Raw genomic sequence first — 17,866 nt, 5'->3', positions numbered from 1 at the left:
GCCCGCGACCCCGCCCCGTCCTCCGGGAGAACCGGGCCCCGCCCAGAGGCGCCGGGGAGACCACCGGCCCCAAAGAACCATGAGCACCGAGGGCCTCGCCCTCCCACCCCCACAGGCACCCCCCACCCCCACAGGCACCCCCCCAAAACCACCCAGCCCGACTTAAGCTCCCACAGCCCCATTCTCCTCTGCAACCGACCCCTCACACTCCCTGTTTGGGGGATCCCAGTGCCCCTAAAACTCATACAGGCGCTTAAGGTCCTCCAGCCTCGGGGACCCCAACCCTCAAGCAACCCCAGCCAGGTCACTAAAAACCTCCGTAGCTTTTCCAGTCTCCTTCCTCCCCCCCCTCCCCCCGCCCGACAACATAGGGTGGGCAGGGTCCCGTCCAGGTGAGTCCTCCCCCTCTTCTGTTAGAGTTCCTTCAGTGACCACGACCGCCGCCCCATGACCACTGGGCTGCCCACTCCCAGTCCCAGCTCCCCCCACCCCAGTGACAGACACCTTGGACTACCCAGGTTGCTCTCCTGCACTTTGGTGTTTTATTATTTCCAAATCTCTGCATATGTATAGGATAATAATAAGGGCACTGTTAAAAAAAAAAAAAAAAAAAAAAGGCTGAAACGGCCTGGCTGATGTGGCCAGTGGGCCCAGGCCGCACCACTGGGTCCTGGGAGGGTACCACTGGGTCCTGGGAGGGTACCCCTGGGCTGGGGGCCTCTGGGCACTGCCCGTAGCCTGGGTGCCCACGGCCCAAGCAGCCCCCATGGGGCAGAGGGGCGGTGCTGGGGCTGGCGTTGTGCACAGCAGCCCCTCCCTTCCCCGCCGCATCCCGCTAGCTCTGCAGCAGTCCTGGCACGGCGGGGGCACAGCTGACAGTCTTGTCCCCAGAGGTCTAGTTGCTGCAGGTGGACACCAGTCCCCCGTGTGTCTGCAGTGACGATCCAGCCCCGAGGCCCCACTCGTGGCTGCTGCGCTCAGAGGACCTGCTCTGTGCTGGAAGCGGAGATGTCCAAGAGCCGCCAGGCCGCATAGGGGTTGAGCTCGCCCTGGTCTCGGCAGAGAGCCCACACGCACAGCATTCGCAGTACCTTGTCCTGCAGAATCGGGGAAGGGTGAGGGCTAAAGGCAGGGTGCGAGCTCGGCACCCACTCCAGGACGAGCGCAGGGCACGGAGAGAGACACTGCCAGCTCAGGGCACTGGGAGGGACCAGGGAGTGGTGCTGCGGGGTCTGGGGTCCAGAGCAGAGGCAGGAACAGAGGCTGTAACTCAGGACTTGGTCAAACTGGAGAGATCAGCTACCCTCCACCAGGCCCAGCTCGAGGTGCTGCCCTGCCACGCCGCAACTCCTGACTCTCAACTGGCCTCACTGCGTGTTCCCGCCCCATCCCCTCCCCCGCTCACTCACCGGGTCACCCTCGACCACCTCGCCTTTGGGATTCTTGATCACCATCACCAGCTGGGCCTGGAAGGTGATGATCAGCACAGGGCCCTGCTCCATCATCTTGCCCATGGCCAACTGCAGGGGCACGACAGGGCAGGCAGGCCTGAGAATGGTCCCCAGCCCCTTCGCTGCCGCTCCCCCCTCCAGGTGCAGACCCCTGCTTCTGCACTCCAGGGCTGCCACCTGCCACTGGCCCGTTTCCGGGCGGGCACTTCTCAATTGTGAGGAAGAACGTGAACCACTGAGGACCCACACAGGCTCCGCGGACTGAGGCTGTGCAGGCGTGTAATGGCCTCTCGGAGCCGGCTGTCTCGCGCACACGTGTGGTGGGTGTGCCTTCAGCTCCCCACGGGGAGGAAATCGAGGGGATCGTGGCAGAGCAGACCAGTGGGGGACCTGAGCGGTCCTGACAAAGCCTCCTCAGTGAAGGTGCAGAGATAGCCCTGGCTTCAGGGGCCTCAGGGGACCCTGGGTCTGGGCAACAGCACCCTCTGGGCCACCACTTGCCTGAGAATTCCCGACAGCAAGACTGTGGAAACCTTCCACTGAAAGGGACGCTGGAGGTCACTTAATCCAAGCACTGGAACTCCTCCAGGGAGGGGGAGCTCAACCCTCCCAGCTGAGCGCAATTCAGAGAAGCACCCCTGCCCACCCTGGGGTCCACCTGGGCCCCCAGAAGAGGCACTCACGTCGATGTTGTCGATGTCCAGGATGCGGGAGTGGAACTGGAGGCCCAGCGCCTTGGCCTGCTGGATCGGGTGGGCCAACTGGCTGTAGGTCTGCAACAAGAAGCCAGACACAACCGTATGGCCGCCCACCTGTGCGTGCGACCCAGGCCAAGGCACTGCACCGCAGGGGAGCCGGGGGCTGTTGCGGTGTCTCGGGAAGCTCCCTGTGGGCGAGCTCACCATGGGGTTTCAGGCTTTCAGCTCTTGTACCTTCCAGAAATGGCTCCCGGCTCCTGGGTGTGCGGCACCAGGAGTGGCAGATGCCAGGAGCATGGGTCCAAGCAGGGAGGCTGGTGCCACCCGTTGGCTGGCTCGAATCACACACTGCCCTCTCATTATAAGGACAGCACCGTATCAACGTTATCGAAAGCGGTATTAATCAGTGAGTCTGGTTAGTTCTCCGGGAACGCGATCTGGAATACACTCCCAGAGGTAAGTCGAGGCCTCTCTGGCTGACCCTGAACATTCCCATGTTCACCTCACTGTGAATCTTGGCCTGGAACCAAACGCTTTTTCTAGGATTCATCCTACCCCGCGGCTGCTCTGGGGTGAACTGCCTGGGTCTACTGCCTTGTCACTGACCAGCCCCTGTGGGCGGGTCTCGGCCACTGGCAGCCTCTTCCTCTTACGGGGGCAGTGGTGCCCCAAATGACACCCTAACCCTCTTGTGCCTGCTCCCAAGCCCAGGACACAGCAGCCAGCAGCTTTATATCTCAACAAGCAACCATGACAGAAGACATTCCAACAGCATTCACTCTTTATGGAAGTAACTGATCCACCAAGTGAAAAAAAAGCGCCCATCTTGTGTGGTTTCTTAAAGATGACACTTTCAAAACACCCCTGTGTGAGCGGCTGCAACTTCAGCTGCGCTTCCAGGGGCACCAGCAGCACCTTGCTGGCAAAGATAACCAGCTACATCCTAATGGTCCCAAAGTAAAAAAAAAACCAAAACAACAACAACAAAAACCAAACCACTCATAAATGCCCGCTGGATTAGTCACCGTGCAGGGGAGTATTTAACAAGGAAAGCTGACATCTTCTCCTCTGCTTTTTCAAGTTGTTTGTGAGCTGGGTACAGAATAAATCAGCCAAGAGACTCTGGATTGCTCAGTAAGGAGCTGGTGGGGGAGGGACGGGGGGAACAAATGCTGTGAAGACACAGGTCAGGGAGTGAGCAGGGTGGGGTGAGGTGGCCTGATGACGAGGACGGGGAGGCTGCCAGGAAGGGGCAGTGCAGACAGCATGCTCCCAAGGACGCCTGAGCTGCCGCCATGCAGCCCGGCGCGGCCTGTGGCCCGGGGCCCAGAGCCCGGACTCCAGGAAGCAGCCGGGCCTCGTCAGGACACGCGGCTCTTCCCAGGTGGGAATCTATCAATGTCTGTTTGGATGTGTTTGAGGATCTTGCAATGAGAACAGCTAATGAATACATCCAGCGCTGCATGTGCTGGAGCGCTGCCCTTGTGTCCCCAAAGCGTCCTCACGACCCCCATGAGATGAGCCCGATGATGTAACTCCGGCCCAGGGAAGGGAGGCTGTGGGGCCTCAAACCCCACTTGCCCGCCAGCACCCACCACCCCCGTGCACTGAGGGAACATCGAATGCACCCTCCAAGTTATCCGCCGTCCCTTTCTGCCCACCCCCTGACCCCTGGGCCCCCAGCCTGTAGCCACCCCCGCCCCTGACATCTCAGCCCTTCTCGGACTGAGCCACCCAAGCAGATCTCCTCTGAACTGTGATTTCTTCTGAGGCCTGAATGGGGGGGGAAGCAAGCAAGCACTTACAGCTTCATAGCACCAGTCTTTGAGAATGTCGAGCTCTCCAGAAATCATGGCCTAAAAAGGGAAAGACAAAAAAAAAAAGTGTGAGAATGAGAGTGGGCTTTTGAGGCAGGTAAACTCTGGAGAATACTCTCCAGTTAGAACCTTTCCTCTGCAGACCCCCGGCCCCAGCCTCCGGGTCCTAGTCTGGGGAAGGGAGACTGGGCTAGGCTGCAGCAGTGGGAGCAGAGCCCCCGCAAGTGACAACGGGGCAGCCCAGGCTGGGTCCCAGCGGCCTGCTGGAAGGAAAAGGAAGGTGGCAGCGTTTCGGGCTCTCGCCCTGGCCGGGAAACCAACCCAAGGAGGCCAGGCAGGGCATTCTACCTCCCCTGGGGACGAAGAAGCCTTAGGCAGCCAGGTCCACGCGGGACGGGGCAGAGGGGGAGTGCAGGGGAGGGTTCCCAGGGTGCAATGAGAGAAGCTTCCACAGGAACCCAGAGACAGGGCTGGATCTGGTGAGGGAGAGGGTGGGTTTTGGGGGGAGTGGGGTGGTGAGATGCTGGTGGGAAACCACAGGGAATCTGGGGGCTGAGATAATCTCAGCCCAGAAGATTCTGCCCGTGCTTGGGCTGCTGCTTTGGGGAAATGCTACAGTTTCACCTCCTCCCAACCCCGCCGAGTGTCGTGAGGGATCTGGGAACTCGGAGGCGGGAGAGGGGGCCAGGCAGACGTGGCGCGGGAGGAAGGGACGGACATCCTCACGGGGCTGGACGGGCTGCCTGCGGCCCCACTAAGGCCGCGCCAACAGCCCCTGGCTTGGCTGGGCTGCAGGATGCCGAGGCTCCAGCCCCAGCTTGGGGCGGGGGGGCCTCGAGGAGGGTGACCTTGAGCAGGTCGCCTCCTCCTTGTTTATGTGCCAAAAGGAGAGGCGAGAAGACCAGAAGATGAGCTTCAGGGCTCCCAGAGAGGAAAGGCCCCTGGGCTGCTGTGCTGGTCCCGCCTCCCTGCCCTGAGTCATGCGCTGCCCCCGCACCCTTGAAGCAGCAGCCGGCTTCTCCCAACTCCTGAAAGGCCCCTGGCCTCTGGGAGACAAACACCTGGCCCCTGGCAGCTTCAAGGGAACAACTTCAGGAAGAGAGCTCGAGGGAAACAAGCCACGGGGCTCCAGGCTCCAGTGGGTGAGAAACTCAGTCCCTGGGGCAGACACACCCTGTGGGCGAGGCAAGAATGGTCAGGGCACCGGCCCAGGGACCAGCGGGGGCTGCAGGAGACCACAGCGGCCTGGCTTTCTCGAGCTGCTCGACTAACAAGGGCTGGGCGTGTGGGGTGCTCAGGCCTCTGTCAACACTGGAGCCACCTCTCCGCTCAGAAGCCCTGTCCACAGCCAAGCGGCCCTGCCAGAACTCTCCACAGGGCCGCGGCCCTGCCAGCCGCACACCCACCTCCAGGACGTTGGGGATGATGTCGTTCTCACACTGCTGCAGAAAGCGGTCCTTGTCGAAGGCGGGGTCCACCCGCAGGATCTCCGTGAGCACCTCCGACATCTCCGTCTTCGAGAACAGGCCCCCTGGGGCAGCCGAGCCAGGAGTGGGGTGAGGGCCCGGGACCTCCTCCCACCGCCGGCTCGGGCTGTGGGGGGACGGTCCCGGGGCAGCCCACTCACCCAGCAAGTCTGTGACCTTGTCTGTCAGCAGGCGGGACGCCCGGATGAAAGCGTTGTCGCTTTCGTCATACTTCATCTTCATCTCGAAGAACCCTGTCGGGGGTGGCGGATGGGGTCATGGGCCCCTTCCGGAGAGACACACCCACTCCATCGCAGCCCCCTCCGAGCCTGCTGGCCGACCCTGGGAGGCTGCAGAGACCCCTCCGCCAGGGGCTGAGGGGAGGCGAGTGAACGCCGGGCGCCACCCCTGCTGGCTGCGGCTTTCGCTACTGAGGGAACACAGGCCTCTGGACATCCTCATTTGAGGAGGGCCAGGGCTCCCTGTCAGCGCCTGGGAAGCCACGTGCCCCAGACTGAGCAGAGAGCTCTGGGCCTTGAGCTGGCTCCTGGCCCGTGAGGGGGTGTGTCGAGGCCAAGTTCACATGGGGGGTGGCTGGCGCGTGCACCTGGCTGCCTCACGACACTGGCTCCAGCCAAGGTGGTGGCTCAGCCCTGACGGCAGTAGCCCGCCGCCCGAGAGGTACTGGGTGCTCCCCCTCAGGCCGCCTGAGGCCTGCGCTCCGCTGCTCACTCGCTGGGCAACCCTGTGGGAGTGACTGGTCCTCTCTGACCCCGGCCTCCTCCTGTCTTGTGCCCGGCCCTCGGGGAGCACTTGGTAAGTGTCCGTCACCAGCCTGCTGTCAGGCAATTCTCTGAGATGGGAACACTCACGATTAAACACCACGTTGTTGTCCCTGAAGTCCTTCCACTGCTGATACCACTTGGAGTCCTTGTGCAGCACGACCCCCAGGGCCTCCCTGGGGAAGATCAGGGAAGCCAGTGAGCGCAGCCCGGGAGCCGCTCCGCTCATGGCAAGAGGGGGCAGCAGGACGGTGTGATGACCCCGGCCTCTTGCCTTCTCCTTCCCCATTCCTGCCACCCTACCCTTCCCCTCCCGGTTCTCTCAGGGTGCCTGGGAACCTCGAGCAGAAAGAAACCCCACAAACTGACTTGGGTAGGAACCCTCTGTGGGTCCTGGGAAATGGACAGCAGTGCAGGTGCTGCAAAGGGAGGTGGTGAGAGGTGGGCCCCTTGGCAGGTCTGGTACCTACTCATTGGCCTCAAACACTTTCTCTTCCTTGAATTTCTCTCCCGAGAACTCTTTCCTTTTCCTGAGCCGCTCGGGCCGCCTGTAGGGCCCGGTCTGCCCCAGGACACTCTCGTCGATCTCCTTCTTGACGGACTCCACACCCTGCAGAGCACAGCCGGCCATGTGGGAGCTGGGGCTCCCCAACACCCCAGACCAGCAGCTGTGGACCCACCCCGGGGCCATGCCTCCCAGGTCTCAAGGTCATGTGACTCGCAGGTGCAGGGCAAGGACACGCCCAAGCCTCGTGGGGAGGCAGAGGGGAGACCCCAGCTCTGACTTCTGCCCCCACCTGCCCCCCGCCAAGAGCTGCCCCCAGATGACCCTCACATTCTGAGGCCGATTCCACACTCTCGCTGGAAACTTCCTTCACATGGACCAGAAACCGGACAGGCGTCCTGAGAGGCTGCCTCTGCCCCACCACCTCCATCCGAGCTGACCCAGCCTCTGGATCCCACCTCCGCAAACCTCTGGAGCCCATTTCCCTCCTGGCTCCATCACCCAAGACACTCTCCGGCCTCCTCTGAGCTGCTGCCGGAATCCTCACTGGGAGGCTGTGCTTTCAGGATGAACCTAAACTCCCCTGCACAGCCTCTAGGACCCTCTGATGTCCCTGCAGCCACTCTGGCCACACCTAGCTGCGTGGGGCGCCCCGAGCCGGTGATGCCCGCTCCCCTGGCCCGGCGCCTTCCCCGAGCGTTCCTGTCATGTGTTACTTGGAACTGCCTGCCCCTTCCCTGTCCCTATTCCTGTCCCAGGATCCTTTGAGAGCAAGAACTCGGACCTTCTCTCCTGAGGCCCCATGGCCAGTAGAGGGCCCAGCGTGTGGTAAGTGATATTTACGGAATGAATTCAGGACCTCAAGTGACCCAGAGCCTGACAGTCTCTGGATGTGAGCTAAGGGTGTCAGCAGCTGACATCGGGTTATGTGTAGCTCCCTAGGGGCTCTGACTTGCCCGAGGCTGCTCAGCCAGGAGGGGCTGAGGCCTGGTGTCCCTGCAGCCCTCGGTGAGGTCTCTCGGGGCTGAGCCCAGAGCGCCCGCGGGCACAAGCCCCAGCCCAGCTCACCTGGGAGAGGGCTTTGAAGGCGGCGGTCCTGCCAAGCTTCTCCCCACCTTTGGACACAGACTCAGCCGACTGCTTGGCGGTCTTGGCTGCTTCTTCCACACCCTCCTTGATTTTCCGGCCAAGGTCACTTTTACTGACTTCGTCAAGACTCTACTGAGACAGAGAAGAGGGAGGTGTTGGCGTGGCACCCGGTGGGGGCCTGCAGGAGCTCCCCCCGAGCTAACAGCAGACCCGGCCTCCAGAGGGCGGGAGCAGGTGTCCTGAGCCCATTCTGGCTCATGGAGCCGAGACTGGGGTGCACATGCCCCAGAAGGATGCCTACGATTTCTGGGGCGCTGGACCCTAGGGCTCCGGCCTGGAACATGCAGGAAGGACAGCACAGGAGCAGCAGCCCCGGGGTCAGGACACGAAGGGGAGGTAGGCGTGTCCAGCGCGCTGGGCTGGCCTCGAGGTAAAGCCCTGCCCCTCTCTCCAGCCCAGGAGAAGCAACAAAAAGAAAGTCTCCCAGGCCCTCTAGGAGTCTCACCCCCACCTCCACCCTCCCGGGGTGGGGGGCGGGGCGTGCAGGGTCCCAGCTTCCTTCTAGCCTAAGTCAGGAAGAAAAGCGTCCTCCTTTCACCCTCCTGTTCTTGCTTGTAGTCCAGAGGCTTCTAACCTAAGTGGTGACTCGCAGGCCAGTGGGTTAGTCTGAGCTCTCCCTCCTTCCCAAAGGCATCCTGCACTTTGATTCCGGAAGCCTCCCGACCGGGCAGCCTCCCCCGCCTGCTCACCCCCGGCTGCCCCCAGCATTGCTCCCCGGCTCCTCCGCCAGAGGTGAGGAACAGATGGGCTCCGGGGGCGGTCAGGGGCCTTGGGGGTCCGGAGGCCATTACCTCCTTCACGGTGCCGGTGATCTCCCCCAGCTTCTTCCTGATCACCTCGCCCGTCCGCATGGTTTCTGATTCAATGGTTCTCTAGGGTAAAGGATGTTGGATCTTTGTGTTGCGACACAGTCTAAAGAAGCGTTTTCTCAGAAGTCCCTTCCTTCCTCCCCAGACACACCCCGTTCTTCCACCCCCTCAGCCTGTCCACCCGGCCCCTCCCGGCCCCCCAGGGTCCCTGGCTGTAGGCTGGGACAGGGACCTCCTGAGCACAGGGCCCCAGGCCCCGCATCTGTCTCTGGGCGGCAGGGGGTGATCTTGCCCATATGCTCACCAGTGATATATTGGGGGCGGGGCGGGGCATTCTCAGCGTCATCCTGCCTGGCTCTGCCCCCTCCCCATCACCCGGCCCCAAGCTCGGCCTGCGCTGCCCCCAGACGATACCTCGGCTCACTCCTCTTCCTTAATGAAAAGGAAGGGCCATCTCCCGCAGGGTCGGATCCCTCACAGGTAGTTACATACAAGTGAGTGACTTGGGGAGACTCAGGGGTACAGGCGTCGCCCATGGCCTGGGAGGGGCGCCAACAGAACAAAACCCCCGAGGGGCCTGGGGCAAATGCCCACAACCCCAGGCTCAGCTGCCCACAGGTGAGATGGGGGTGCCGCCGGGCAGAGCCCTCAAGGGCAGACAAATAAAGGGCGCCAAGCCCATGCGCTGGCGGGCGCCTGGCAGCTGCTCCGTGAGAGACGGCGGCAGTGATTAATATAATGATTACACCAGCCCCGCAACTCACTTTCTACCCATTTCAGTCAGAGGCCCTCAGGAGCAGCGTATCTCAAACCTAGTGCCCGAGGGACCCGTGGAGATGCAGATTCTGACGCAGCAGGTCGAGAGGGCTCTGAAACCCCGTCAGTGCTGCTGGGCCGTGTGTAGAGAAGGCTGCAGTCTCACGGCTGAACTGGAAGGCTGGGGGCCTGCTCCTGTCCCCTCACTCCGCGGCCGCCCCAGCACTGCACTGGGAGGGAACTCCTGGCTCTGAGAGCAGGTGTGACTGCCCAGGGAGACTCAGAGCAAAGGGGACTCACGTATTTCCTCCTGGCTTCCTGGAGCGCATCGGATTCTTCCAGCTTCCGGGCCTCATCTCGGAACTTTTTTATACTTTCTTTCATTTCTTTGTTTTTGGCTAACTCTTGTTTGATATTATCTAGCAAGCCGGAGAGAAAGCCTTTCCTGTTTCCAGAAGAATAGGATCTGGACTAGAAAGAATGTAAAAGGAAGGAAGAATGTTTTCATTTTCTCCTTTCTGTTGATACAGGTTTAACAATGAATACAAGCCGCACGGCGTGGCCAAAAATACATAAATAAATAAAAAATTAAAAATAAATAAAAACAATATTTGGGACTTCCCTGGCAGCCCAGTGGTTAGGACTCTGCGCTTTCACTGCTGAGAGTCCGGGTTCAATCCCTGGTCGGGGCACTAGGATCCTGCAGGCTGCTCGGTGCAGACAAAAACAACAACGAAAACAAAACAAAGCAAAACAAAAGGCAAAAAAACCCCACAATGAATAGTTATCTCTTTTAGAAGAGATAACAGACAAAGTAAAAAGCCACCAGGCGTAAACTGTGGGACAAGATATTCAGCAAGAAAAAGAAATGAGTTGGGCTTCCCTGGTGGCGCAGTGGTTGAGAGTCCGCCTGCTGATGCAGGGGACACGGGTTCGTGCCCCGGTCTGGGAGGATCCCACGTGCCGCGGAGCGGCTGGGCCCGTGAGCCATGGCCGCTGAGCCTACGCGTTCGGAGCCTGTGCTCCGCAACGGGAGAGGCCACAACGGTGAGAGGCCCACGTACCGCAAAAAAAAAAAAAAGAAAAGAAAGAAAAAGAAATGAGTTATCAAGCCATGAAAAAAATACAGGAGTCACATGACATGTTATGTCAATTACATCGCAATAAAACAAGATGCGGAGGAACCTTAAGGGCATATCACTAAAGGAGGGAGGCCAATCTGCAAAGGCCACAGGCTGTAGGATTCCAACTCTAAGATCCTGGAAAAGGTGAAACTATGAAGACAAGGAAAAGGCTGGTGGTTGCCAGGGGCTGGAGGAGGGGAGGGAGGGTGGACAGACAGAGCACAGAGGATTTTCACCGCAATGAAACTACTCTGTAACCATACTGTTAACGGTAGATACGTTATACATTTGTTCAAACCCATAAAATGTACAACACAGAAAGTGAACCCAATGTCAACCACAGACTAAAGTCAACAATAATGTGTCAATATTGGCTCATCAGTTTTAACAAATGTACCGCCCTAACTGCAAGATGTACAACCGGAGGAAAACTGCGTGCCCGGCGGGAGGAGAGGGGGACAGGAGGTTGATGGGCAGGCCCTGTACTTTCCACTCAATATCCCTGTAAAACTAAAACTGCTCAAAAAAATAAAGTCTATTAAAAAACAAAAGAAAATGCCAGGCCCCTTCTCCCTCTGGGGTGAGAGAAACAGGCACAGCCTGGAATCCTCATGGGGCCTCACACACGCCCACCCAAGGAAAAGGCCAACACCCAAAGGGACCCTCGTCCCAGGACTAGAGTTGAAAGGCCTCTGTGGCCCCTTATCCCAAAAGAGCCGGCCCAGGCACTACTCCAGGGGCTTCTGGGCCCAGGGTAACTTCTTCCTTTGGGGCCACTCCCGAGTCCCCAGCTGGGCTTTACATGTCACCCAAGGGCCTGGGGACTGGCACAAACCTCCCTCTCTTGGCCCACAGGATCACAGTCTCTGAGAGCCCGAGCTCAGCGTCCCCCCTCCAATCCCCACAGGAAAACCCAACCAAACACACCCAGAGGCCAGAAGATAGCCTGAGGCCCTGCTCCAGGCACTGCCCTACCCGAGACGCAGGCTTCTGGGTCAGACACAGCCGGCTGTAGATGCCTGCTTCGCCCCCTGTGTAACTACGTGCAGGCTCGGGAAAGAGAAAGCTTAGAGACTGACTGTGAGCCAGTAAGTCACAGGGAAATAGCTGCATGTGCTCAGCTGCTCCCACCACTCCTGCCGGTGTGCGGGGTCCGCTGCAGCGGCTGGGGGTTCACCCTACCAGTTTCAGGGGCGACTGCTTACCCGGTCCCTGTCCAGCCCCAGGGAGAGCAGCAGCAAGTCTGGGTGCTGCCCCACAGGTGCGGTGGCCCGGCCTGGCAACAGCAGGCTGCTGTCTGGTCCAGATGTGCCCTGACCAGCCTTGCTCCAGGGGAAGTCCAAGTTCTAAGACTGTCAGGGACTGCGCCAGCTCGCGGCAGCCCCACGGCTCACTCCAGGGCTGCAAACTGGGGGTGAGGGCGGGGCTGGACAACTAAGGGGAAGCACCAAAGGGCATGTCCCAAGCCCACAACAGCCCCAGGACAGGATCCGGGAGATAAAGCATGCTGAGGCTAGAGGATGAGATGAGACTCAGAAGGGAAGGGAGGGTGTGGGCTGCCTGAGCATGCGGATTTGGAGACTGTGAGATTTCAGGCTTTCTTCCCCATGGTGGTAAGGAACCAACAGAAACGTGAAGAGACATGACAGGGAGGGCAGAAAAGCTCTAGAAAATGCTCTCTGTGAAGAACAACATAAAGAGGAAGGGAGATATGGCCTGGGGAAACCCAGCTCCAGGAGATGGATGGGTGACTCTGCTCAAATGCCCAGAGGGCTGTCACCCAGCAGAGGGCACAGCCTTGCTTGGTGAAGGACCCACACGTGGGAGCCACCGGGAGGTGGATTTCAGCTCAGTTAGAGGAATGCCCTTCTAGCCATCAGAGCTGAGACACGCTACTTTGTGTGAGGCAGGAGCCCTACCCCTAACAGTGTCGAGCACTTCCCGGGATACCAAGAGGACCAGGCCCACTGGGCTCTGTAACTCCGGAAGACCTTGGATGCGGAATGCCTGCCAATCAGACACCCCCAGCAGTGTGGACAGCATCCTGCAGCCCTCTCTCCTGTCAACTAGGTCTGATTTTCACACCTCCCCCTCCTGCCGGCTTGCTTGTATCCTGAGTCACTCACCAGGGTCAGCTCTCCACTCGGCCGGGGAATCTGATAGGTACCATGGGGTAGTGGCACTAGGTTGTGGCTGGAGAGAAAACGGACTCCACCTCCAAGGCATCTCTAATTGAGGGAGAAAAGAGAAAGATCCATTTAAACTAGAGGGTGATGAGGAAGCAGGCCACGCCAAAAGAGCAGGGGTTGTCGGAGACTCATTTCACGATTTTTATCACATGTCTGCTCCACGCTAGATGCTTGACCATCTTCCCAAATTCTGAGAAGCCAGCGGAATCTGGTGGAAAGAGAAAACGCTCGATTTGCACCTCCGGGGCCCATATCTACCCTCCTGCCTCTGAACGTGGGGGAAACCGATGGGTCCTAGGAAATGCCAACCTATGGTGGAAAAAGGCTAAATATGCCAGTCTAGCTGAACACCTTAGTCTGAAAATGGGCAGGCTAAGACTCGATGCTGGTGGCAAGCAGTCTTCTCTCACCAGCCCACCCTACTTCTGCCAGCCTCGGAGGACCAGAGGCCTGGGCTTCAAGGGGTAAACACTGCTAACTTGTCCCAGGCACAACCCTGGAATAAAGCTACCATGTCCTGGTCCAGGGTTGAGATGTGAGCAGAGCAACTTAGGGGCGTCACCTGGGCAAAGATGCTGCTAACCTCATGTGCAGCACCTCTTTGGTAAGCATTTCTTCTCCTACCAAATGAGGAACTTAAAGCTCCACGAGGGAAGCTCCATGCAGGTCCTGTTCAACGCTACACCCTAGCACCCAGCACGGAGCGAGGTACACTGATGTCAATGACCTGATGGAACCACTCTTCCATTTCCACATCCCCTGGGCCCTTCCTCTCTCCATTCCATGCTTCCTGTCTCCAGTCACTCTAAGCAACACCCCGAACGTACACAGATGCCACACTCTCCTATAGCTACTCAAGAGTAACTCTTGGGAGTTTAACTAACTTGTTTTACTCCTCTGAATGCCTACACCCATTGATCCTGGAGCCACTGACTTCAGTAACAGCCTGAAATAGAAGTGGATGGTTGTCTCACTGAGGAGAAAAATCCCCCAGCAGGACCAAACCTGAGGGTGGTTCTCCTTGGGACGTGCCCAAATCCAAACACGTGTACATTCAACCTTTAAAACCTGCCTCAAAAGACAAGCAAGCCCAGGAAAAAAAGCTCAGTCCTGAGTCAAAAACACCTTCTTTGTCCTGACACTCAGATTCCTGGGAGATATTTTCCTTCCTCCAGAGTCTGGCTCTGGCGTCAGACTGACCTGAGCTTTGGACCAGGTCAGCCACCCAACTGAACTCTTGAGACCGTGCGCGGCTTGCTTAACAATTCTGAGTTCCCAGCTTCCTACCCTGTGAAACAGCGACAAACAGCTGCAACGTGAGTACTATTTTCTGAAGCCGCTTTACACGCCTTGACCCCCAGGGCATCTATGAGCCCAGGCTCTTAGCCAGGGCGACAACTACCTCCCACACTTTCAGAGGATTAAGAGGGGCGATGCAGGAAATGCTCCTGGTAGGGGGACGTGGCATATAAAGGTGAGCTGTGACTGTCACGGTTTTTTGCCTTTTCCTCGCTACTTTTTCTCCACTGAGCACCACGGACACCATTCACTCCTCGGTACACATGGGGTCAGCCAGGAAGTGAGGGGCGATCCGCTCCCGGCCCGGCACGCCCGGCCCCCGCCCTCCGGCCTTGCTTCGGGACCCACGTTCCGAGGCCTCGCTCCGGGGCCCCCGCCCCGGCCTCGGCTGACCCAGCGACCAAACTCCTAGCCTCTCGCCAAGCTCAGGGAAGAGCCGAAGGGGTCAAAGGCCTGGGGAGAACGAGGCCCTGGAGGTCACGGGTCCGGAGCTCCCTAAGCCCGCCCCCCCGGCCTCGCACTCTGCTCACCCGCGGGCAGCGGCACCAGCATCCCCGCAGCGCCGCCGCCGCCGCCATGCTGTAAGATCCCGTGTGACCTTCTCGCGGCGTCATCCGATGGCGTCATCCGCCGCGTCGGCCTAGTGCGGCCTGGGCCTGGGAAAAGCGAGACCTGTGGGTGGGGTTTGTGGGAGGGAAAGGCCTATCACTGGACAGGGCTCCCAAGGAGGGCGGCGCCGTGGAGGGAAATCCACTATGGGGGCGTGGCCTAATGGTGGGCGGGGATTCCTAGAGAGCTAGGCCTCTGATAGGGCAGAATTTCGGAAGAGCGGGGACTGTGACTGGATGTGACCTGGGGGGCGGGTACTCCTGTGAGGCAGAGACGTATGGTTGGATAAAACAGCGGGGGGGCGGAGCCTGAGGGTGTGGATTCTGTCGCGAGCTGTGATTCTCCGATTGGCAACTCGAGTTTCGCGTGGCCGGAAGAACGGGTAAACAGAACGACCCACACCGACGCACCAGCCCGAAAGCCACTGACTCTGGCTCTCACTGACAATGATGGACAGTGACCAACAGACGGGCAAGTGAGTTGCTTCACGAGCAAGGGCGAATGAGCCCACTTTTGTACAGCACTTTGGGAAGGCGCCTGTTGGTTTTGGTCCAGAAAAGGAACGGGAAGCTGAGACCTGGGTGGGGGTGGACTACTCCTCCCTCCATCGATTCATTGTGAATTGATACATTTGGCCCTGAAAAAGCTCAAGCCTCTGTCATGTCAGCACCCAGATACTATTTTCCATTTGGAGAATGCCGCCACCAAGTGACGGTACCTTGACATGGCCATGCAATCTGAGGCTGGGGAGGGGTGGTGGGCTGGTACCCCGGGGAGAGTTAATGTATGTTGCCTTTGCCCTATTGAAACCTTTTGCATTACTAAACTGTGATAGGGTCTATGGGACTTGAAAGGGAGGCAACATACATTCCCTGGCTTCAGGATTGGACAGATCTGCGTTTCCTGTAACTCAGGACCTCCACCTCGAGGTGACAGAAGGGATGAGGGCTTCCACTCGGCTTTGTTTGAAATGTCTTTACTGCAAGAGGAGCAAACTAGTTAAGAGGTTGGGATATACAGGTTTGTTGTTGAGAAAAAGGTCTGGGCTTCTTAGTTGTAGTTGAAACCGTGGAGTTGGACAAGGGCACCCAGGGGAAGTATGTCAGAGGGGCACATCAAAGCCCCATAGTCAAATGGAGGAAGAAGAGCCCTTAAAGGAGACTGGGAAGGACTGGTCAGCAGGTCAGAAGAGGACCTAGAGGGCCTTGGAAAAGGCAGGTAGAGTAAACAGTGCTAAATGTTGCAGAGAACTCAAGCAAGGCAGACCAGGCCAGAGCTCTATCTATCGTTCTTTTCATTTTGTAATATGGAGGAGGTCCCTGGGGAGACAGGCTGGAGGGTTTTGGTTGAATGGTGGCTGTGGAAGCCAGGTTTCAGTAGGCTGAGATTTTTTCTTTTTTTTTTACAGAGGTGTGCTGGAGCCAGCTTGTACTGCCTGGCAAGAGCCAACTATCAAATTTTCAGGAATTTTGGGGCCAGTTGTTAAACACAGCCATTATTTAAAAATTGATTGTATAAACTTACGATCAACTGGATTTTATTAAAACAAAGGTAATAACTACTCAAAACTCAGCACTTCTTAATTATGTTACTATCTCTGCTACTGAGGTTATTTGCATATATCACATCTGTAGGCTGGAAATACCATATTATATGCGGTGCATCTCTTATGCATTTTGTCTTTAATGACACCACATTAATAGCCTGAAATTGGCTGTGGTGGGAGTATTTACTCCCATGGTGGGAGTATTTAGGAATTGACAAACACTACAGATCGGTCGCTTTCTGGTTTGTTTGGAGGGCCAGTTATTAAATGTTTAACCACCACATAGAGAGGGAGAACAGAGACGCCTCCAAGGAATCTTTGCCGTGCTTAGAAGGTGAAATGATGACAGCTGGAGGGACATATGGAGTAGAGTGAGGGTGGTTTGTGTTATTCCCACCTTTTTATTTTGAAAATTTTCAAAGCTACAAAAAAGTTGCGAGAATACTATAATGAACACTCATGTACCCTTCACCTAGATTCATTTTGCTACTCTTGCTTTAACATTCTTTCTCTATGTATATGCAAACAAACATATGTATGCAAACAAATATATATGTGTTGTCAAACTCAAGGTTGTGTGCCCAAGGAACAGTGAGGCAAACAAACCGAAACACTGGACTTTGGAGCAGAGAAAGGTTAATTAGTTGAAGAGGCACCAACCTGGAAGATGGGAGACGTAGACTCATCTCAAATCCATCTTGCTGGCTGGCTGTGGGCACAAGGTTTTTGTTTTTACTGAAGTATAGTTAATTTACAGTATTGTGGTACTTTCAGGTGTACAGCTAAGTGATTCAATTATATACATATATGTATATGTGTAATGATTTAAAACATTTTTTTCCATTATAGTTTGTTACAAGACATTGGAAATAGTTCCCTGTGCTATACAGTAGGTCCTTGCTGTTTATCTATTTTATATATAGTGGTGTGTATCTGTTAATCCCATACTCCCAATTTATCCCTCCCCCCTTCCCCTTTGGTAAACATAAGTTTGTTTTCTATGTGTGTGAGTCTGTTTCTGTTTTGTAAATAAGTTCATTTGTACTATTTTTTAGATTCCACATATAAGTGACATCATATGGTATTTGTCTTTCTCTTTCTGACTTGCTTCACTTAGTAAACTTTTCTCTAGGCCCTTCCATGTTGCTACAAATGGCATTATTTCATTCTTTTTTATGACTGAGTAATATTCCATTACTTATTATATATACCATTACGTATACCACATCTTCTTTATCCATTCGTCTGTTGGTGGGCACTTAGGTGGCCTCCGTGTCTTGGCTATTATAAATAGTACTGCTCTGAACATTGAGGTGCATGTATCTTTTCAAATTAGAGCTTTTGTCTTTCCTGGATGTATGCCCAGGAGTGGGATTGCTGGATCATATGGCAACTCTATTTTTAGTTTTTTAAGGAACCTCTATACTGTTCTCCATAGTGGCTGCACCAATTTACATTCCCACCAAAGTGTAGGAGGGTTCCCTTTTCTCCACACCCTCTCCAGCATTTATTGTTTGTAGATATTTTGATGATGGCCATTCTGACTGGTGTGAGATGATATCTCATTGTAGTTTTGATTTCCACTTCTCTAATAATTAGCGATGTTGAGCATCTTTTCATGTGCCTGTTGGCCATCTATTTGTCTTCTTTGGAGAAATGTCTGTTT

General features: G+C 56.7%; 1 protein-coding gene and 1 long non-coding RNA gene across 3 annotated transcripts; one reads left to right on the top strand and one right to left on the bottom strand.

Annotated features, from left to right (window-relative positions):
- Positions 1-519: 519 nt before the first annotated feature.
- Positions 520-14,701, bottom strand: TIMM44 (translocase of inner mitochondrial membrane 44). Of its 2 annotated transcripts, XM_067733921.1 has the most exons (13): positions 14,576-14,701; positions 12,684-12,785; positions 9,734-9,904; positions 8,660-8,740; positions 7,788-7,937; positions 6,685-6,824; positions 6,305-6,390; positions 5,594-5,686; positions 5,373-5,497; positions 3,955-4,005; positions 2,135-2,224; positions 1,410-1,520; positions 520-1,097 (listed from the first exon to the last, which is right to left on the bottom strand). In XM_067733921.1, exons 1-13 carry the CDS (start codon positions 14,657-14,659, stop codon positions 978-980), a joined length of 1,404 nt encoding a protein of 467 aa, XP_067590022.1. In that variant the 5' UTR covers positions 14,660-14,701; the 3' UTR covers positions 520-977. The 2 variants fall into 2 exon arrangements, with proteins under 2 accessions (XP_067590022.1, XP_067590023.1); XM_067733922.1 differs by lacking the exon at positions 1,410-1,520.
- Positions 14,702-14,970: 269 nt separating this feature from the next.
- LOC137222535 (uncharacterized) lies at positions 14,971-17,159 on the top strand. Its single transcript, XR_010942485.1, has 3 exons — positions 14,971-15,129; positions 16,063-16,205; positions 16,773-17,159. It is a non-coding gene; the product is annotated as an uncharacterized lncRNA (long non-coding RNA).
- Positions 17,160-17,866: the final 707 nt, after the last annotated feature.

The sequence above is a fragment of the Pseudorca crassidens genome, chromosome 3 (genome assembly GCF_039906515.1).
Source record: "Pseudorca crassidens isolate mPseCra1 chromosome 3, mPseCra1.hap1, whole genome shotgun sequence".
In the NCBI taxonomy this organism is placed as follows: Eukaryota; Metazoa; Chordata; class Mammalia; order Artiodactyla; family Delphinidae; genus Pseudorca; species Pseudorca crassidens.
Note: the sequence above shows the minus strand (reverse complement) of the source record. Positions and strands in the feature narration are given on the sequence as shown.

Bases quoted from the DNA above. Each gene is read 5' to 3' on its own strand.
- TIMM44 (XM_067733921.1), bottom strand. From the start codon at position 14,659: ATGACGCCGCGAGAAGGTCACACGGGATCTTACAGCATGGCGGCGGCG. The intron at 9,905-12,683 runs GTGAGTGACTCA...CATTCTTTCTAG, and splicing joins CGAGTGGAGAGCTGACCCTG to TCCAGATCCTATTCTTCTGG. The intron at 6,825-7,787 runs GTGAGCTGGGCT...TGTGCTCTGCAG, and splicing joins CCTTCAAAGCCCTCTCCCAG to GGTGTGGAGTCCGTCAAGAA.